Source organism: Lampetra fluviatilis, chromosome 54 (genome assembly GCF_964198595.1).
Source record: "Lampetra fluviatilis chromosome 54, kcLamFluv1.1, whole genome shotgun sequence".
Classification (NCBI taxonomy): domain Eukaryota; kingdom Metazoa; phylum Chordata; class Hyperoartia; order Petromyzontiformes; family Petromyzontidae; genus Lampetra; species Lampetra fluviatilis.
The window spans coordinates 9,827,916-9,850,871 of record NC_136328.1 but is presented as its reverse complement, the minus strand read 5'-3'; the positions used below and the strand labels follow the sequence as shown (position 1 = coordinate 9,850,871).

The window sequence follows — 22,956 nt, the reverse complement described above, 5'->3', positions numbered from 1 at the left end:
TACGGACGTCGATCCCAACGATGCTACCCCGTACCGTCGATGAGCCCGACGCAGCGGCCACAACCCTACGAGCCAATTTTTTCCATTGTGTAGTAGAGCGTGGCAATGACACAGATGTACAACATTTATCATTTGAAGCGCAACTATGTGTGCGAGTGGATGAATGATGTGACAAGACCTGCCGGGTGTCCGATTTGTGCCGACTCGCCCGAGGGTGTCGTGGATCCGCACCCGGTGGAGGAGATGGAGGTCCACTCGGCGGAAGCGGCGAAGGCAGAGGTCGGCAGCGGCAGTCGCGGGCAAAATGGCCCCGTCGGCCACACTTAAAACACGTGGCCATCGTCGGCCGGCGGTCGGTCGTCCTGGCCCCTGCACGTGGTCGACCTGCGTAGTCACCACGCTGGTCGCGCAGCCGTCGTCTCGGGATCCAGTGCGGAACAGCAGCCACCACCTCTTCGTCGCCGGAGTCATCGGAGCAGTGGACGACCCGCCGTGGAGACCACCCCAAGGGTGGGCCGTCTATTTCTGGTTTGCTCGTCCATGCCGCCATCTGATCCCAGCGCTTGAGGTTGAATTTAGCGTCCAAGCAGCGCGCCACCCATCGCGATGTAAGCGGTTCATGGCCGCATACCGGCAGCGAGATGTTGAGTTCTTGGGACAGCTCCAGCATTCGGGAAAGAATGAGAGGATCGAGGTGATCAGCCATCGAGTCGGGGTAGGCGGCCATGGCCAACGCCAACAGCACCCCCCGGTAAGCCAAAGGCGATTCCTCTGATCCTCGACGACGTGACATACATTTTCTCGTGGCCGCCGTCGGCGGGTCGTAAAACTCCGCCATCTCTGTGAAAGCATCACGATGCGTCTTCTTCTTGGTCGCCGGGATGGATCGGAAGACCGCCAGGGAGACATCATCCAGCAGCGTGGGCAGCGCTTCCAGCGCCTCCGCCTCCGTCCATCGAACGGATCTAAAGGCCGACTCGAAGCGCCACGTGAAAGCACCCCAATCGCCCCCGGCGATAAATTCTTTAATCTGTGGAAGACGATGTCCGCGGTGGCAGGCAGACGCCTCGAGCGTCTCAATTTCCGCTTCCCGCGTTCTGCGCGTCTCCGTCAAAATGGCGTCCGGTGGCCGCGTGGTGGCAGCCTCGTACAAGATGGCGTCCAACGGCTCCGTCGCAGCCGCCCCGCCCAATATGGAGGCCTCCCCCCGTGTGGCAGGAGCAATGGCGGACGTCGATTCCCACCGAAGATCTTGGTCCTCGGCATTAAGCTGAACCGCTGGCGGCCGTCCCAGGGCCGTTGAGGATGCGACCGCCGTCACCAGACTCAGCAAAATCGCGCGGAGCGACTCGATCTGCTCCGCCATCAGCCGCCATCCTTCGTTCGCCCTTGAGGTGGTCGTTTCTTCCTCCTGTCGGCGATGAGCGGCGTCGAGGAGAGCAGCAGCCGGAGGCAGAGGAGCCGTAGCTCCCAGCAGATCGTCCTCGTCCGTCTCCACTACTTCCTCCGATGGAGGGTCCGGTGGGTTCTTCTTTATGAGGTGCTTGGACATCTTGAAGATCGTCCAAACGGTCCCAGAAGAACTTCTGACACCAATGTAATAATTGTCTTGGAGACGACTTTTGGAATCGGTCCTTTTATTGACTCAAGTTCACATTTACTCCCCGCTGCTGGTAGGCAACGGAAAGTGGACAGACAGACCACGCGAGACGCACGGCCACGTGGCACTCGGAGCCCCGCTCGCGCGTGGCCCCTTCCTTCCTTCGTTCCTCGTCTGACCACGTGTCGTTCATCTCTCCCCTTATTTAATGCCTGGGTCACGTGGTACGCTCCAGCCAATCCTTGGTAGCCTGTGCCGAATCTTCTAGATTCCCCATCAACTCCCGGGCCCACGCCCCTGACTTATTTTCCCATTGGCTGAGGCCAAAGCCAGCAGAACCAATCTCCCTAGCTGGCACCTCTCGATCACGCCAGGGTCATGCTCCCAGGCTTCCCCCCCATTGGCTGTAAAGCAGGACCGGCAGAGCCGATCACCAAGTGAGCCGGACATAGGCTCATATTACATATGGATAAACATTTTATCGTAGTTATTTTATATTGGCAGCTTCATACGTGATTATTTACCAATGGTGCTCATATATGGTATAATTTCACACGTTTATAAATCACCCCACGTATCCCCAGGGGTACGCGTATCCCCAGTTGAGAACCACTAGCTCAGGGGATTGCCCTGCACCCCCCCCAGCCCCCTGCACTCCCCCAGCCCCCTGCACCCATCACAGCCTCCTGCACCTCCCCCAGCCCCCTGCACCCCTCACAGCCTCCTGCACCTCCCCCAGCCCCCTGCACCCCTCACAGCCTGCTGCACCCCCCCAGTCCCCTGCACCCCTCACAGCCTCCTGCACCCCCCCAGCCCCCTACACCCCTCACAGCCTCCTGCACACCTCACAGCCCCTAGCACCCCCCAGCCCCCTGCACCCCCCACAGCCCCCAGCACCCCCCAGCCCCCTGTACCCCCCACAGCCCCCTGCACCCCTCACAACCCCCTGCACCCCTCACAGCCCCCTGCACCCCTCACAGCCCCCTGCACCCCCCACAGCCCCCTGCACCCCCCACAGCCCCCTGCACCCCTCACAGCCCCCTGCACCCCCCACAGCCCCCTGCACCCCCCACAGCCCCCTGCACCCCTCACAGCTTCCTGCACCCCCCACAGCCCCCTGCACCCCCCTGCACCCCCTGCACCCCTCACAGCCCCCTGCACCCCCCACAGCCCCCTGCACCCCTCACAACCTCCTGCACCCCTCACAGCCCCCTGCACCCTTCACAGCCCCCTGCACCCCCCTGCACCCCCCACAGCCCCGTGCACCCCCCACAGCCCCCTGCACCCCCCACAGCCCCCTGCACCCCCCACAGCCCCCTGCACCCCCCTGCACCCCCTGCACCCCCTGCACCCCTCACAGCCCCCTGCACCCCCCCAGCCCCCTGCACCCAGCCCTCTGCACCCCCCCAGCCCCCTACACCCCCCCAGCCCCATGCACCCCCCCAGCCCCCTGCACCCAGCCCCCTGCACCCCCCCCAGCCCCCTACACCCCCCCAGCCCTCTGCACCCCCCCCAGCCCCCTGCACCCCTCACAGCCCCCTGCACCCAGCCCCCTGCACCCCCCCAGCCCCCTACACCCCCCCAGCCCTCTGCACCCCCCCAGCCCCCTGCACCCCCCACAGCCCTCTGCACCCCCCCAGCCCTCTGCACCCCCCCCAGCCCCCTGCACCCCTCACAGCCCCCTGCACCCCCCACAGCCCCCTGCACCCCCCCCAGCCCCCTGCACCCCTCACAGCCCCCTGCACCCCTCACAGCCCCCTGCACCCCCCACAGCCCCCTGCACCCCCCACAGCCCCCTGCACCCCCCTGCACCCCCCACAGCCCCCTGCACCCCCCCAGCCCCCTGCACCCCCCACAGCCCCCTGCACCCCCCACAGCCCCCTGCACCCCCCACAGCCCCCTGCACCCCCCCCAGCCCCCTGCACCCCCCACAGCCCCCTGCACCCCTCACAGCCCCCTGCACCCCCCACAGCCCCCTGCACCCCCCCAGCCCCCTGCACCCCCCCCCCAGCCCCCTGCACCCCCCACAGCCCCCTGCACCCCCCTGCACCCCCTGCACCCCTCACAGCCCCCTGCACCCCCCACAGCCCCCTGCACCCCCCCCAGCCCCCTGCACCCCTCACAGCCTCCTGCACCCCCCACAGCCCCCTGCACCCCTCACAGCCTCCTGCACCCCCCACAGCCCCCTGCACCCCTCACAGCCCCCTGCACCCCCCACAGCCCCCTGCACCCCCCCCCAGCCCCCTGCACCCCCCACAGCCTCCTGCACCCCCCCCAGCCCCCTGCACCCCTCACAGCCCCCTGCACCCCTCACAGCCCCCTGCACCCCCCACAGCCCCCTGCACCCCTCACAGCCCCCTGCACCCCTCACAGCCCCCTGCACCCCTCACAGCCCCCTGCACCCCCCACAGCCCCCTGCACCCCCCACAGCCCCCTGCACCCCTCACAGCCCCCTGCACCCCCCACAGCCCCCTGCACCCCCCACAGCCCCCTGCACCCCTCACAGCCTCCTGCACCCCCCACAGCCCCCTGCACCCCTCACAGCCCCCTGCACCCCCCACAGCCCCCTGCACCCCCCCCCAGCCCCCTGCACCCCTCACAGCCCCCTGCACCCCCCACAGCCTCCTGCACCCCCCCCCAGCCCCCTGCACCCCTCACAGCCCCCTGCACCCCTCACAGCCCCCTGCACCCCCCACAGCCCCCTGCACCCCTCACAGCCCCCTGCACCCCCACAGCCCCCTGCAATGGGGGTTGCAGAGGTGTGGGGGGGGGGTTTCAGAAGCGGGCCACAGACCCCGCTTCCCGGCAGAACTCTCAGTGTCTGTGACCCGGCAATCAGAGACCTTCATGTGGCAGTCGTGTCTGGTGAGCGACTTGAGTTGGCACAGCTCCTGCGTGGTGATCACTCCGAGGTTGCTGTCGCTGTTGTCGCCGTTGTTGTTGCCGTTGTTGTTGCCGGTGGTGGAGGAGGTGGAGTTGCACGCCGGGTAGTGCTCCCCATACACGCATCGGAGCCAGTCACCCAGGAAGGTGGGCAGCATGTCCACCGAGGTCTCGGCAGTGTTGTCGACCTCGGTCACACGTACGTACTGGTGGACAGGTAGAGATAAGGGCGAAGGGATACGGAGTTTGTAGGAGCAAGCGCTGTGAGCGAGTAGCGGCACCTATGAAAGCCGGCAGTGCCCGTGTGGGGGTGGTGGCCAGAACCACGCCCTGCCGCCTTTGTCTCCCCAGTGCTGATGGTTTATACACGCTGCACCAAGTACTCATTTGTGGCTAAATCGACCTAGGGCAGGCCCAGGACCGGTTAAGATAATCGTCACTGGTGTTGGCCGTAAGTGGGGATTGAACGCTGGTCACCGGGCTTGTAGCTCAGCATGCTAACTGCTACACTACAGCTCCCCACATGAAAACAACAACCGCCATTCGCCACTAACTGGCGGTGACGTCACCACGAAGCTTGTGCCAGGCTATGTGCACCTTGAGGCCACGTGAAGTGTCGAACGCCCGCTGGCAGGAGGTCACGGGACAGACCCAGGTGACATGGGTTGACTGACTGAGACGACTGGCAGATGCACCACCTGTGCCCCCTACTATGCCAACTTGCTGTGCTTTAGCCACCCGGCGCTCCGCTCGTTGTTGTGAGCGCCGCTCCTCCGCCCTCCGTTGTTGTTGGAGGGCGACTGCCTCCAACTGCCCAGTCGCGTCCTTCACGAGCCTTCTCCACAGAGGCCGATCTTGACACCGCTGGTACCAGTCATCGGCAAGTCCCTCCACATCCTCCTGTACCACATTACTCCATCTCTCCTCCGGCGCGTGCCGCGCCCGTTTCGCCCCCTCGATCCGGCCGAACAAAAGCTGTTTAGGCATGCGGTGGCCGAGCATGTGGGCTACATGGCCCAGCCAATGCAGCCTTGCCTGCCGGAGGAGCTCACTGATGGGACTTTGTCCAGATCTTTCAAGGATTTGTGAGCTCCTCACACAATCCAGCCTGGTTAAACCCAGGATGGATCATAGGCAGGCCAGCCTAAATGTTTCTCACCGGCGAAGATGTTCCACGAGGAGGTAGGGGGTTGTTTTGCCGGACCCCACATATATACAAAGACAAAGATTCCCCATATAGCCTTAACAGCCTGTAGGGGCAAGTGCTGTTAGCGAGCACCTATGAAGGCCGGAAAGGTACACGAGGGGGTGGGTGGCCAGCACCACGCCCGACCGCCTTTGTCTCCCCAGTGGCGATGTTTACACACCGCACCACGCACTCATTTCAGGCTGAGTCGACCTAGGGGAGGCCCAGGACCGGTTCAGATAATCGTCACTGGTGTTGGCCGTGAGCGGGAATCGAACCCGGGTCTCCAGGTTCATAGCACAGCGCGCTAACCTGCTACACTACCGCTCCCCATATATACATACACGCACACACACCAACTCACTCAACAACACCAAAAACTGGCCTTCGCCATTATGTGATGGCGGTGTCACCATGGTCGGTGCACTTTGAGGCCGCGTGAAGTGTTGAAGGCTTGCTGCCAGGAGGTCATGGAACAGACCCAGGTGCATTGGGTTGATTGAGATGACTGGCAAGATGCATCAACTGTGCTCCCCACTGTGCCAACTTTGTACGTTTTAGCCACCCAGCGCTCCGCTCGTTGTTGTAAGCTTCACTCCTCTGCCCTCCGTTATTGCTGGAGGGTGACTGCCTCCAACTCCCCAGCAGCATTCTTCACAAACCTTCTCCACAAAGGCCAATCTTGACACCACTGGTACCAGTCATCAACAAGTCCAATCAGCTCCATATCCTTCTATATCACATCAGCCCATCTATTCCTCTGTTTGTCCGGGTCAAATCTTATAATACAAATTGTGCCCACTTCCCATTGTCCAATCAATGCCACACTTTGCACACGTACTCAGATCTGGTGACAATGCATGCCTGTATCAAAATCGGCATCAATTAAACAATTAATTCGCTACTTTAAAGCAATTAACATTTTGTATGGACGACTTATTATTTATATATTTGTGTAGGTCAAAAACGCCGCAGTCCCTAAACTGTGGATTCGGCTCGGACAAAACCGTGAGTTAAACGAAGTTGTTAATAAAACTGTTGTTTTTCAAAAACTTTTTTAAACGAGTTTATATAGTTTTTAAATTTGCATTGCCTTTGTGTTTTTCGCCTTTTGGCATTCTCTGGTCTAACACTGGTGAGACCAAGGCCATAAGAAAGACTGTCTCTGGTGTAGGCCAAACAGTTTCAAACACAATGCACATATTGTCAGAGCATATTTGTTTGCATGTGTAGTGACATATGACGTCACTACCATGTCGGGTTTGTACACACATGATGTCACTACCATGTCGGGTCTGTACACACATGACGTCACTACCATGTCGGGTTGGTTCGGATGACGTCACTGCTGGGTCGGGCGGTGCGGAGGTCGTTGACGAGTGCCACAAGGGTTGTGGCAGGCCGTGGCACTCTTGAGTGACCCCGGCTGGACACGTGACCGGATCAAGGTGGGGGCCACGGGCCCAGGGGGGACCTTGGGGTCACGTGGTTGGGGTCGGAGCCTTCTCGAAGGTTCGAGAAGGGGGGCGTGGCCGGGGTTCGGCCGGCCACGCTGGGGGAGCTCATAAGCGGGTACCGCTGAGGGAGCGGGGCTGTTCATGCCTGGGATGAAGACGCCTCATGGAGACTGAAGCCCCACATCGTCATGGCCAAGCAGAAGCCCTCCTGGCTTGGCCATGCCAAATAGTACCCGAAAAATAGTACCCGAGTGTTAGTGAGACTAGGACGGTGGTCACCACACTATGTATAGTGTGTGTAACAGTTGTGTGTTAAATAAATAGTGTTGCCTCCACATGCGTGTGTGTGCCTCTATCGAACCATTACACATGTTTTACCAAAAGAATTCCATTAATGCAGACTTGATGCCTTGCAATAGGTGTCTATATGGCATTTGAACATCTTCACACGTCCTGTATTATTTCCAGAAAGGGTAAAGCCTCTTCTTTTTTCAACCTGTTGGAATTACCTACACCTCTGCTGTAGCAGACGGAGAGAGACAATGGCATCTGTGCAGGACCTCCACAGTCTGAAACCATATTGGGGATCCTTAAGCCTCTTCCTCAGCATGTCTGGCAAGGTGATGTTGAATAATTATCCTAGTCTGGCAAGAGGCCACAAGTGCATGCTTCCAATCCTGCGGACCCCTTCCTGTGGATGAAACAGCTGTAATGATGTTCACTTGAGAGGTCATCTCTACCTGGCGTTTTACATGGTCTCAAGCTCCGGACCACCTATCGCACTTCCTCAATAGATGACACGTCAGCCAACCACTCACAGGGAGCAGCTATTTCCTTCAATATTTGAGGCATGACAGCACCAGCAGGGTCAACCCCACCTTGCCCAAAGATGATGTTGTTTCAGCCATGGGGTTTCCCCTCCCCCAAAACTTCACACAAGCACTCCATCACACAGCCGCACACTCACAAAAAAACAAAGATAAAGATCCCTGTATAGTCTGAACAGACTGTTGGGGCAAGTGCTGTCAGCAAGTACCTATGAAGGCCGCCTCGGCACACGAGTGGTGATGTTTACACACTGCACCAGGTACCCATTTGAGGCTAAGTCGACCTAGGGGGTGCCCAGGACCGGTTCAGATAATCATCACTAGTGTTGGCCGTGAGCTGCAATCAAACTCGGGTCGCTGGGTTCATAGCGCAGCTCGCTAACCGCCACACTACTGCTCCCCACCGAAGACTTCACACACGCACTCCCTCACACAAACGCACACTCACACACTCATTCACATACATTCATATGCAATCCCTCGCAAACCCACTCACATCCACTCTCACACACAGACACAATCTCACCCCTCTTCCCTCCCTCTGACCTTGAAGCGACCGCTCCACGTGACCCTGTGACCCTGCAGGTGGCCACACAGCATCTGCACACGCGCCATATTTGTCTCTCTCCACGCGCGCGGCCCACACAGGGAGCCATATTGGCTCCACGTCAGCGTCGAGTTGTAAACCTGGGCACAAAGACAAAGACCTTCCGTGTAGCCTTCACCAGGCTGCTGGGACAAGTGCTGTTAGTGAGTAGCACCTATGAAAGGGGAGGGGTGGCCAGGACCACATCAGCCCGGCCGCCTTTGTCTCCCCAGTGCTGATATATACCAATACCCGGCATTCACCACTAAGTTACGGTGATGTTACCATGGTGCCTGTGCCAGGCCAGGTGCACATTGAGGAGGCCACATGAAGTGTCGAAGGCTCGCTGACAGGAGGTCAAGGGACAGACTCAGGTGCTGTGGCTCGTGCCCCTAGTGTGTGCTTCAGTTGACTGGCACTCCGCTCGTTATTGTGAGCATCACTCCTCTGCCCACCACTTTTGTTGGAGGGCGACCGACTCCACTTTCTCCATAACTCCCTCCACTCATAGGATGGAGATTTCACCAGAAAATCCATGGAAAGCTTCTTGAACGTGGTCGAAGAATATGTTAATTAGTGTAGGGCCAGAGGACATCTCTGTCACAGCCCAAAGAGAGCAGAAAATGGTTCTGACTCCTGGGCACGCATCTTTACCCAGGACTGGCCACCATAATGAAGGTCCTTAATGATGGTGATCAGAGGTCTGGGACTCCAAAATCGCAAAGAATAAACCAGAGCCATGGCCTACTGATGGTATCATAGGCCTTGACCAGATCAATAAAGCAGAGATGTAAGTTTTTCTGAAATTCTCTACACCTCTGCTGTAGCCGATGGACAAAGACAATGGCGTCCTTGCAGGCCCGCCCTGGCCTGAAACCACATTGGGGCGCCACACAGCGTGTCTGGCAAGGTGATGTTGAATAATAATCCTTGCAAGGACCTTTCCCATTCTCACACTGATGGGGGAGAAGCTCCAGTAGTTGTTGCAATCAGTGCAGTCCCCCTATTTCAATCTTCATTAAGACTCCTCACACACTCACACCACTCAGTCACTTACTCACACCACTCACTCACACCACTCACACTCCTCACTCGCACTCCTCACTCACACTCCTCACTCAGTCACACTCCTCACTCAGTCACACCCCTCACTCGCACTCCTCGCTTACTCACACTCCTCACTCACACTCCTCACTCACTCACACTCCTCACTCGCACTCCTTACTCACTCACACTCCTCACTCACACTCCTCACTCACTCACACTCCTCACTCACTCACACCACTCACTGACACTCCTCACTCACACTGCTCACACACTCACACTCCTCACACAGTCACACTCCTCAATCAGTCACACTCCACACTCACTCACACTCCTCACTCACTCACACCACTCACACTCCTCACTCACTCACACTCCTCACTCAGTCACACTCCTCACTCACTCACACTCCTCACTCACACTGCTCACTCACTCACACTCCTCACACAGTCACACTCCTCACTCAGTCACACTCCACACTCACTCACACTCCTCACTCACACCACTCACTCACTCACACTCCTTACTCACACCACTCACTCACACTCCTCACTCACTCACTCACACTCCTCACTCACTCACACTCCTCACTCACTCACACCACTCACTCACTCACACTCCTCATTCAGTCACACTCCTCACTCACTCACTCACTCACTCACTCACACTCCTCACTCGCTCACACTCCTCACTCCTTCACACTCCTCACTCACTCACACTCCTCAGTCACAGTCCTCACTCACTCACACTCCTCACTCGCACTCCTCACTCAGTCACACTCCTCACTCAGTCACACTCCTCACTCAGTCACACCCCTCACTCACACTCCTCGTCCACTCACACTCCTCACTCACATTCCTCACTCGCACTCCTTACTCACTCACACTCCTCACTCACACACACTCCTCACTCACTCACAGTCGTCACTCACTCACACTCCTCACTCACTCACACTCCTCACTCACACCACTCACTCACACTCCTCACTCACTCACTCCTCACTCAGTCACACTCCTCACTCACTCACACTCCTCACTCACACTGCTCACACACTCACACTCCTCACACAGTCACACTCCTCACTCAGTCACACTCCACACTCACTCACACTCCTCACTCACTCACACCACTCACACTCCTCACTCACTCACACTCCTCACTCAAACTGCTCACACACTCACACTCCTCACACAGTCACACTCCACACTCCTCACTCACACCACGCACACTCCTCACTCACTCACACTCCTCACTCAGTCACACTCCTCACTCACTCACACTCCTCACTCACCATGCTCACTCACTCACACTCCTCACACAGTCACACTCCTCACTCAGTCACACTCCACACTCACTCACACTCCTCACTCACACCACTCACTCACACTCCTCACTCACTCACACTCCTCACTCACTCACACTCCTTACTCACACCACTCACTCACACTCCTCACTCACTCACACTCCTCACTCGCACTCCTTACTCACTCAAACTCCTCACTCACACTCCTCACTCAGTCACACTCCTCACTCACTCACACTCCTCACTCACACTCCTCACTCAGTCACACTCACTCACTCACTACTCACTCACTCACACTCCTCACTCACACTCCTCACTCACTCACACCACTCACTCACACTCCTCACTCAGTCATACTCACTCACTCACAGTCGTCACTCACTCACACTCCTCACTCACTCACACTCCTCACTCACTCACACCACTCACTCACACTCCTCACTCACTCACTCCTCACTCAGTCACACTCCACACTCACTCACACTCCTCACTCACACCACTCACTCACACTCCTCACTCACTCACACTCCTCACTCACTCACACTCCTTACTCACACCACTCACTCACACTCCTCACTCCTTCACACTCCTCACTCACACTCCTCACTCACTCACACCACTCCTCACTCAGTCACACTCCTCACTCACTCACACTCCTCACTCACACTCCTCACTCAGTCACACTCACTCACTCACTCACACTCCTCACTCACACTCCTCACTCACTCACACTGCTCACTCACTCACACTCCTCACTCAGTCACACTCACTCACTCACACTCCTCACTCACTCACACTGCTTACTCACTCACACTCCTCACTCAGTCACACTCACTCACTCACTCACACTCCTCACTCACACCACTCACTCACACTCCTCACTCACTCACACTCCTCACTCACTCACACTCCTCACTCAGTCACACTCCTCACTCCTCACTCAGTCACACTCCGAACTCAGTCACACTCCTCACTCGCTCACACTCCTCACTCCTTCACACTCCTCACTCACTCACACTCCTCACTCACTCACACCACGCACTCAGTCACACTCCTCACTCCTCACTCAGTCACACTCCTCACTCACTCACACTCCTCACTCACTCACACCACTCACTAACACTCCTCACTCACTCACTCCTCACTCAGTCACACTCCTCACTCACTCACACTCCTCACTCACACTGCTCACACACTTACACTCCTCACACAGTCACACTCCTCACTCAGTCACACTCCACACTCACTCACACTCCTCACTCACTCACACTGCTCACTCAGTCACACTCCTTACTCACACCACTCACTCACACTCCTCACTCACTCACACTCCTCACACAGTCACACTCCTCACTCAGTCACACTCCTTACTCACACCACTCACTCACACTCCTCACTCACTCACACTCCTCACTCGCACTCCTTACTCACTCACACTCCTCACTCAGTCACACTCCTCACTCACTCACAGTCATCACTCACTCACACTCCTCACTCACTCACACTCCTCACTCACTCACACCACTCACTCACACTCCTCACTCACTCACTCCTCACTCAGTCACACTCCACACTCACTCACACTCCTCACTCACACCACTCACTCACACTCCTCACTCACTCACACTCCTCACTCACTCACACTCCTTACTCACACCACTCACTCACACTCCTCACTCAGTCACACTCCTCACTCCTTCACACTCCTCACTCACACTCCTCACTCACTCACACCACTCCTCACTCAGTCACACTCCTCACTCACTCACACTCCTCACTCAATCACACTCACTCACTCACACTCCTCACTCACACTCCTCACTCACTCACTCACACTGCTCACTCAGTCACACTCACTCACTCACACTCCTCACTCACTCACACTGCTCACTCACTCACACTCCTCACTCAGTCACACTCCTCACTCACACCACTCACTCACACTCCTCACTCACACCACTCACTCACACTCCTCACTCACGCACACTCCTCACTCACTCACACTCCTCACTCAGTCACACTCCTCACTCCTCACTCAGTCACACTCCTAACTCAGTCACACTCCTCACTCACTCACACTCCTCACTCGCTCACACTCCTCACTCCTTCACACTCCTCACTCACTCACACTCCTCACTCAGTCACACCACTCACTCAGTCACACTCCTCACTCCTCACTCAGTCACACTCCTCACTCACTCACACTCCTCACTCACTCACACTCCTCACTCACTCACACCACTCACTCACACTCCTCACTCACTCACTCCTCACTCAGTCACACTCCTCACTCACTCACACTCCTCACTCACACTGCTCACACACTCACACTCCTCACACAGTCACACTCCTCACTCAGTCACACTCCACACTCACTCACACTCCTCACTCACTCACACCACTCACACTCCTCACTCACTCACACTCCTCACTCACACTGCTCACACACTCACACTCCTCACACAGCCACACTCCTCACTCAGTCACACTCCACACTCCTCACTCACACCACTCACACTCCTCACTCACTCACACTCCTCACTCAGTCACACTCCTCACTCACTCACACTCCTCACTCACTCACCATGCTCACTCACTCACACTCCTCACACAGTCACACTCCTCACTCAGTCACACTCCACACTCACTCACACTCATCACTCACACCACTCACTCACACTCCTCACTCACTCACACTCATCACTCACACCACTCACTCACACTCCTCACTCACTCACACTCCTCACTCACTCACACTCCTTACTCACACCACTCACTCACACTCCTCACTCACTCACACTCCTCACTCGCACTCCTTACTCACTCAAACTCCTCACTCGCACTCCTCACTCAGTCACACTCCTCACTCACTCACACTCCTCACTCACACTCCTCACTCAGTCACACTCACTCACTACTCACTCACTCACACTCCTCACTCACACTCCTCACTCACTCACACTGCTCACTCACTCACACTCCTCACTCAGTCACACTCACTCACTCACACTCCTCACTCACACTCCTCACTCAGTCACACTCACTCACTCACTCACACTCCTCACTCACACCACTCACTCACACTCCTCACTCACTCACACTCCTCACTCAGTCACACTCCTCACTCCTCACTCAGTCACACTCCTAACTCAGTCACACTCCTCACTCACTCACTCAGTCACACTCCTCACTCACTCACACTCCTCACTCGCTCACACTCCTCACTCCTTCACACTCCTCACTCCTTCACACTCCTCACTCACTCACACTCCTCACTCACTCACACCACTCACTCAGTCACACTCCTCACTCACTCACACTCCTCACTCACTCACACCACTCACTCACACTCCTCACTCACTCACTCCTCACTCAGTCACACTCCACACTCACTCACACTCCTCACTCACACCACTCACTCACACTCCTCACTCACTCACACTCCTCACTCACTCACACTCCTTACTCACACCACTCACTCACACTCCTCACTCAGTCACACTCCTCACTCCTTCACACTCCTCACTCACACTCCTCACTCACTCACACCACTCCTCACTCAGTCACACTCCTCACTCACTCACACTCCTCACTCAATCACACTCACTCACTCACACTCCTCACTCACACTCCTCACTCACTCACTCACACTGCTCACTCAGTCACACTCACTCACTCACACTCCTCACTCACTCACACTGCTCACTCACTCACACTCCTCACTCAGTCACACTCCTCACTCACACCACTCACTCACACTCCTCACTCACACCACTCACTCACACTCCTCACTCACGCACACTCCTCACTCACTCACACTCCTCACTCAGTCACACTCCTCACTCCTCACTCAGTCACACTCCTAACTCAGTCACACTCCTCACTCACTCACACTCCTCACTCGCTCACACTCCTCACTCCTTCACACTCCTCACTCACTCACACTCCTCACTCAGTCACACCACTCACTCAGTCACACTCCTCACTCCTCACTCAGTCACACTCCTCACTCACTCACACTCCTCACTCACTCACACTCCTCACTCACTCACACCACTCACTCACACTCCTCACTCACTCACTCCTCACTCAGTCACACTCCTCACTCACTCACACTCCTCACTCACACTGCTCACACACTCACACTCCTCACACAGTCACACTCCTCACTCAGTCACACTCCACACTCACTCACACTCCTCACTCACTCACACCACTCACACTCCTCACTCACTCACACTCCTCACTCACACTGCTCACACACTCACACTCCTCACACAGCCACACTCCTCACTCAGTCACACTCCACACTCCTCACTCACACCACTCACACTCCTCACTCACTCACACTCCTCACTCAGTCACACTCCTCACTCACTCACACTCCTCACTCACTCACCATGCTCACTCACTCACACTCCTCACACAGTCACACTCCTCACTCAGTCACACTCCACACTCACTCACACTCATCACTCACACCACTCACTCACACTCCTCACTCACTCACACTCATCACTCACACCACTCACTCACACTCCTCACTCACTCACACTCCTCACTCACTCACACTCCTTACTCACACCACTCACTCACACTCCTCACTCACTCACACTCCTCACTCGCACTCCTTACTCACTCAAACTCCTCACTCGCACTCCTCACTCAGTCACACTCCTCACTCACTCACACTCCTCACTCACACTCCTCACTCAGTCACACTCACTCACTACTCACTCACTCACACTCCTCACTCACACTCCTCACTCACTCACACTGCTCACTCACTCACACTCCTCACTCAGTCACACTCACTCACTCACACTCCTCACTCACACTCCTCACTCAGTCACACTCACTCACTCACTCACACTCCTCACTCACACCACTCACTCACACTCCTCACTCACTCACACTCCTCACTCAGTCACACTCCTCACTCCTCACTCAGTCACACTCCTAACTCAGTCACACTCCTCACTCACTCACTCAGTCACACTCCTCACTCACTCACACTCCTCACTCGCTCACACTCCTCACTCCTTCACACTCCTCACTCCTTCACACTCCTCACTCACTCACACTCCTCACTCACTCACACCACTCACTCAGTCACACTCCTCACTCAGTCACACTCCTCACTCACTCAAACTCCTCACTCAGTCACACTCCTCACTCCTCACTCAGTCACACTCCTAACTCAGTCACACTCCTCACTCACTCACTCACACTCCTCACTCGCTCACACTCCTCACTCCTTCACACTCCTCACTCACTCACACTCCTCACTCACTCACACCACTCACTCAGTCACACTCCTCACTCAGTCACACTCCTCACTCAGTCACACTCCTCACTCACTCACACTCCTCACTCACTCACACTCCTTACTCACACCACTCACTCACACTCCTCACTCACTCACACCACTCACTCACTCACACCACTCACTCACTCACACTCCTCACTCAGTCACACTCCTCACTCCTCACTCAGTCACACTCCTCACTCACTCACTCACACTCCTCACTCGCTCACCCTCCTCACTCCTTGACACTCCTCACTCACACTCCTCACTCACTCACACTCCTCACTCACACCACTCACTCAGTCACACTCCTCACTCCTCACTCAGTCACACTCCTCACTCACTCACACTCCTCACTCAGTCACACTCACTCACTCACTCACACTCCTCACTCACTCACACTGCTCACTCACTCACACTCCTCACTCACTCACACTGCTCACTCAGTCACACTCCTCACTCAGTCACACTCCTCCCTCCTCACTCACTCACACCACTCACTCAGTCACGCTCCTCACTCACAGTCCTCACTCACTCACACTCCTCACTCACTCACTCACAGTCCTCATTCACTCACACTCCTCACTCACTCACACTCCTCACTCACACTCCTCGCTCACTCACACCACTCACTCACACACCATTCACTCGCTCACTCCTCACCACTCACACTCCTCACTCACCCTCCTCACTCACTCACACTCCTCACTCACTCACGCTCCCCACTCACACCACTCACTCACACTCCTCACTCACTCACACCACTCACTCACACTCCTCACTCACTCACACCACCCACTCACTCTCACCACTTACCTCACTTACTCACTCCCTCCCCTCCTCACCTTAAGGCCCTCGCTGCGGAACACGTAGAGCCAGCAGAAGACGGCCGTGGCCGTGAGCCACACGAGCGCCAGCTTCACCAGCGAGCTGCGGCCCAGCGAGCGCAGCAGCTGCACGGGCGCCGCGCGGTGGCGCCACGCCAGCCACCCTGCCAACGGCACGGCAGCCAGCAGTGCTGTTGCGCCCACCTGCTCCCCACGCCGCCCCGGCGGGTCACATAAGTCAATAACAACGACGACAACAACGACAACACCAACGTCGGCAACGTCGATCACAACAACCTCGACGTCAACAACATCACCGTCAACAACATCGTCAACATCATCGTCAATGTTAACAATGTCAACAACAAAATCAACAACATTAACAATATTGTCATCGTGACCACCACCATTACCGTCACTACCCCCATCTCCACCACCACAATTACCACCATCACCACTACTGCCATGGTTCCCCACCTTGGTGAGGCCGAGGGTGAGGAACCAGCGCACGGACTGCACGGCGAGCCCGACAGCAGCGCCCACGGCGAGCACGGGCAGCGCGAACACAAAGAGGAAGTAGCCGATGGAGGCCCTGAGGAGGCCCAGGGTGGTGGAGTCCCAGAGCAGGACCACGGCCAGCTCCCACCACAGGAAGCACACCAGGTAGGGCACCAGGTAGCAGTAGATGCCTGCACCCGTGCCAGGGTCACGGTACCCACGTCACGGTCATAATGGACGGGTCAGGTTCTTAAAGACTGGGTCAGGATCATCATGGCTGGGTCAGCATCATAATGGCCAGGTCAGGTTCATAATGGCCGGGTCAGGATTATAATGTGATCCCTAAGTACCCCTCTATTACTGTCGCTCATTCCTCAGCCCATGTACGCACCTCCCATCTACATAATTACATCATACGCTTTGTCAAATGCCTCGAGTGAAGGCAGTCTATAAATACGAATTAGATTAGATAATGGCCAGGTTAGGTTTATATGACACTGCTGCTGGTGATGGTGATGAGTCTCCTCCTGTTGCTACTGCTGCTGGTAATGATGGTGATGATCCTCCTGCTGCTGCTGGTGATGATGGTGATGATGATGATTCTCCACCTGCTGCTGGTGATGATGATGATGATTGCGCTGCTGTGGCCGCTCACCGCGGTATCGGCGCTCGCGCGCCTTGCAGTAGAGCAGGTAGATGAGGTGGGCGTAGAGCAGCGTGGGCAGCCCGAGGTTTAGGTGCACCACTCCTCCCAGGGAGACGGAGCGCACACAGGTGCCCAGCATGCACAGCGCCCGCGACACGAGGTCCTCGCCTGGCAGCAGGGTCAACCCTACGTGCACACACACACACAAAGGTCCCCCGCACTGCCTTTAACAAACTGTAGGGGCAAGTGCTGTCAGTGCTGGCTTGTGAGCATAAGTAGTGTCTGACTATGGCCGAGTGTATCCGTGGCTATGGCCTAGTGCAGCGGTTCTCAACCTTTTTTGGCTACTGTACTCCCCCTGACCCAACCTATTTCTGAGAAATAAATGTGTGAATAATGAACATCAATATAATGAATAATGAACATCAACGAGCTAGTAACTGCAAGTGAATACAAAAATATTGAATGTATGCTCTGCATGCATGACATAATTTGTTCGCGTATGCTGGTTACTCTTGGAAACCACATTTTATACGGCCAATGAGTTTGGGAAGATATTTTATATCGTTCTAGATTACCATATGGACTTCAATTTTATCGTAGTTATTTTATATTGGCAGATTCATACATGATTATTCACCAATGACTATGACGTACGCTATAATTTCACACATTTATAAATAACTTCACGTACTCTCAGGGGTCTGCCTCGTACCTCCGGTTGAGAACCACTGGCCCAGTGCATTGGTTCCCAATCTGCGGTCCGCGGACCCATGGTGGTCTGCGAGGCTACTACAGGGGGCGTCGGCGCAAATGACAATTAATTCCAAAAAAAAAAATGTTGCTTAACTTGACATCAGTTTACGGTTGTTCGGTGAACGTTTCGCCTCCCAGGGGACTCTATGGTTTCGATTGACGTTTTAACATTTTGATTAACGCTATGTTTACGTTATGCACGGGGGTGCCAATTTTAGCCAATCCGAGCGCTCGTAAGTGAGGCTGAGCCATGCGCTCGGCCAATTAGTGACGCCTATCTATGAGTTTCTAGATCTCGACTGTCTTTGTTTACATCATGTCTTCTTAACACGTAGGATTTCGCGACCAATATCATGCATAATCCAGGTTTTTTTGGGTTAGATCGCGTAAATATATAAATGTGTCATTAAAACCCGTCACCACCCGACAGAGACAATTAGTAAGGTTTGTCACGTAAACAGAACATGCCAATTCGTTACTAGTACGACATTTTGCCAGAAAATTACAACTAGCTTCATCAGGTGACAGCTAGATTTGTGGAGAAATACTGTTTAGTTCCTTAAATAGAGTGGTAGATGAAAGGAACGAAACAGGACATTGAAAGAGAAAGTATTTTCACCATGACAACAAAAGTTGGTCTTCACACAAAAGGTACCTGACTGGCTTCTGGTTACACATTGGTCCTGAGTACCAAGATGGCCTAGTGTATCTGTGTCTATGGCCTAGTATATCCGTAGCTACGGCCTAGTGTATCTGTGGCTATGGCCTAGTGTATCTGTGGCTATGACCTAGTGTATCTGTGTCTATGGCCTAGTCTATCTGTGTCTATGGCCTAGTGTATCTGTGTCTATGGCCTAGTCTATCTGTGTCTATGGCCTAGTGTATCTGTGTCTATGGCCGAGTGTATCTGTGTCTACGGCCTAGTGTATCTGTGTCTATGGCCTAGTGTATGTGTCTACGTCCTAGTGTATCTGTGGCTATGACCTAGTGTATCTGTGTCTATGGCCTAGTGTATCTGTGTCTATGGCCTAGTGTATCTGTGTCTATGGCCTAGTGTATCTGTGTCTACGGCCTAGTGTATCTGTGTCTATGGCCTAGTGTATCTGTGTATATGGCCTAGTGTATCTGTGTCTATGGCCTAGTGTATCTGTGGCTATGGCCTAGTGTATCTGTGTCTATGACCTAGTGTATCTGTGTCTATGGCCTAGTGTATCTGTGTCTATGGCCTAGTGTATATGTGTCTATGGCCTAGTGTATCTGTGTCTATGGCCTAGTGTATCTGTGTCTATGGCCTAGTGTATATGTGGCTATAGCCTAGTGTATCTGTGTCTATGGCCTAGTGTATCTGTGTCTATGGCCTAGTGTATATGTGTCTATGGCCTAGTGTATCTGTGGCTATGGCCTAGTGTATATGTGTCTATGGCCTAGTGTATCTGTGTTTATGGCCTAGTGTATCTGTGGCTATGGCCTAGTGTATATGTGTCGACGGCCTAGTGTATCTGTGTTCATGGCCTAGTGTATCTGTGTCTATGGCCTAGTGCATCTGTGTCTATGACCTAGTGTATCTGTGTCTACCGCCTAGTGTATCTGTGTCTATGGCCTAGTGTATCTGTGTCTATGGCCTAGTGTATCTGTGTCTACGGCCTAGTGTATCTGTGTCTATGGCCTAGTGTATCTGTGTTTATGACCTATTGTATCTGTGTCTATGGCCTAGTGTATCTGTGGCTATGGCCTAGTGCAGGGGTCGGCAACCTACGGCTCCGGAGCCGCATGCGGCTCTTTATGGGCTGCTTCTTGACGATATGTACGTATGTATAGTATGTACTCGGATGCATTGCGGCTCTTGAAATGCTGAATTTTGTACCGAATTGGAAAGAAATGGCTCTTCTTGTTATTTTGGTTGCCGACCCCTGGCCTAGTGTATCTGTGTCTATGGCCTAGTGTATCTGTGTTTATGGCCTAGTGTATCTGTGTTTATGGCCTAGTGTATCTGTGGCTATGGCCTAGTGTATATGTGTCTATGGCCTAGTGTATCTGTGTTTATGGCCTAGTGTATCTGTGTCTATGGCCTAGTGTATCCGTGGCTACAGCCTAGTGTATCCGTGGCTATGGCCTAGTGTATATGTGTCTACGGCCTAGTGTATCTGTGTTTATGGCCTAGTGTATCTGTGTCTATGGCCTAGTGCATCTGTGTCTACGGCCTAGTGTATCTGTGTCTATGACCTAGTGTATCTGTGTCTATGGCCTAGTGTATCTGTGGCTATGGCCTAGTGTATCTGTGTCTATGGCCTAGTGTATCTGTGTCTATGACCTAGTGTATCTGTGGCTACGGCCTAGTGTATCTGTGGCTATGGCCTAGTGTATCTGTGGCTATGGCCTAGTGTATCTGTGGCTATGGCCTAGTGTATCTGTGTCTATGGCCTAGTGTATCTGTGTCTATGGCCTAGTGTATCTGTGTCTATGGCCTAGTGTATCCGTGTCTACGGCCTAGTCTATCTGTGTCTATGGCCTAGTGTATCTGTGTCTATGGCCTAGTGTATCTGTGTCTATGGCCTAGTCTATCTGTGTCTATGGCCTAGTTTATCTGTGTCTACGGCCTAGTCTATCTGTGTCTATGGCCTAGTGTATCTGTGTCTATGACCTAGTGTATCTGTGTCTACGGCCTAGTCTATCTGTGTCTATGGCCTAGTGTATCTGTGTCTACGGCCTAGTGTATCTGTGTCTACGACCTAGTGTATCTGTGTCTACGGCCTAGTCTATCTGTGTCTATGGCCTAGTGTATCTGTGTCTATGGCCTAGTGTATCTGTGTCTATGGCCTAGTGCAGGGGTCGGCAACCTGCGGCTCCGGAGCCGCATGCGGCTCTTTTGAACCTTGACCGCGGCTCCGGGGCGGATGCTAGCGAGGGGAGGAGGCGCACTGTGACACCTGCTCTGGCGTTGCCGCTGCTGACAGGTCGCCGCTCCGCTCCACACTGCCCGCCCGGTGACAGGCAATAACGTTGCCGTTGCTTTGTCACATGTTTGGAAGAAGTAAAAACCTTCCTGGGCAGCAAAGAGCTCACCTTTGCTGAGCTGGAACAGCCAGAGTGGCTGGAAAAATTACATTTTATGGTAGACATGACAGCACATCTAAACACGCTAAATACAACCCTTCAGGGGAAAGGAGGCACATCCCTGCACATGCTGGAGGAGGTTTTGGCATTCGAGCGCAAGTTGACAGTGTTTGTCAAAGATTTACAGAGAGGTACACTGTCTCACTTTCCCTCTTTGAGAGAGTTCAAACAAAGTCATGATACGATAAATTTGGAATATTTCAAGTCTGCAATCACCACAATGCAAAGTTCGTTTGGGAAACGATTCTGTGAGTTCAGAGAGGAAAAAACGACATTATCCTTCCCTGTCACTCCCCTGGCGATCGATCCATCCCTATTGAATATGACTGCATTTGCAGGTGTAAGTCAACCTGATCTTGAGATGGAACTGGCCGATATAGCCGACAAAGATATATGGGTGTCCAAGTTCAAATGCTTGACCGCTACTCTTGAGGATGTTGCCCGTCAGAAGGCCATTCTGGCTCAGAATCATAAATGGAGTGATATTGAAAACCTTCCCAAACAGGACAAACTTGTATTCGAAACATGGAATGCCATCCCCAACACTTATATAAACATGAAAAAGTATGCATTTGGAGTCCTGTCGATCTTCGGCTCCACATATGTATGTGAGCAGGTCTTCTCCAACATGAACTATATTAAAAACAAACATCGATCACGCCTCACAGATGACAGCTTGCAAGCCTGTGTGAAAATGAAGGTGACGTCTTACAGCCCTGATGTGCAGACACTGTGCACTGAGGTTCAGGAGCAAAAATCCCATTAACCAGGTAATTTAGCTATTAATTTGCAAAAATATATTTTACATTGTTAAGTGAAAAAGTCCTTTTTTTATTCAGATTGACAGCTGACTGCACGATCCTGTATATAGCAATAAGGTAAGAAACAATATATGCAGTGTTATATTTGTTTTAAATGTTG

The 22,956-nt window shown here is 54.4% G+C and overlaps 1 protein-coding gene across 2 annotated transcripts in view; it reads right to left on the bottom strand.

Annotated features, from left to right (window-relative positions):
* Window positions 1–22,956, bottom strand: part of WFS1 (wolframin ER transmembrane glycoprotein) — a 47,135-nt gene that overhangs the window by 7,597 nt on the left and 16,582 nt on the right. For both annotated transcript variants that reach the window (XM_078879730.1, XM_078879731.1), the window contains exons 10-14: window positions 18,175–18,351; window positions 17,499–17,710; window positions 17,040–17,225; window positions 8,500–8,640; window positions 4,444–4,689 (exon numbers count right to left, since the gene is read on the bottom strand). In XM_078879730.1, the coding sequence (XP_078735856.1) occupies window positions 4,444–4,689; window positions 8,500–8,640; window positions 17,040–17,225; window positions 17,499–17,710; window positions 18,175–18,351 (962 nt within the window). The remainder of the gene's footprint in view (window positions 1–4,443; window positions 4,690–8,499; window positions 8,641–17,039; window positions 17,226–17,498; window positions 17,711–18,174; window positions 18,352–22,956) is intronic.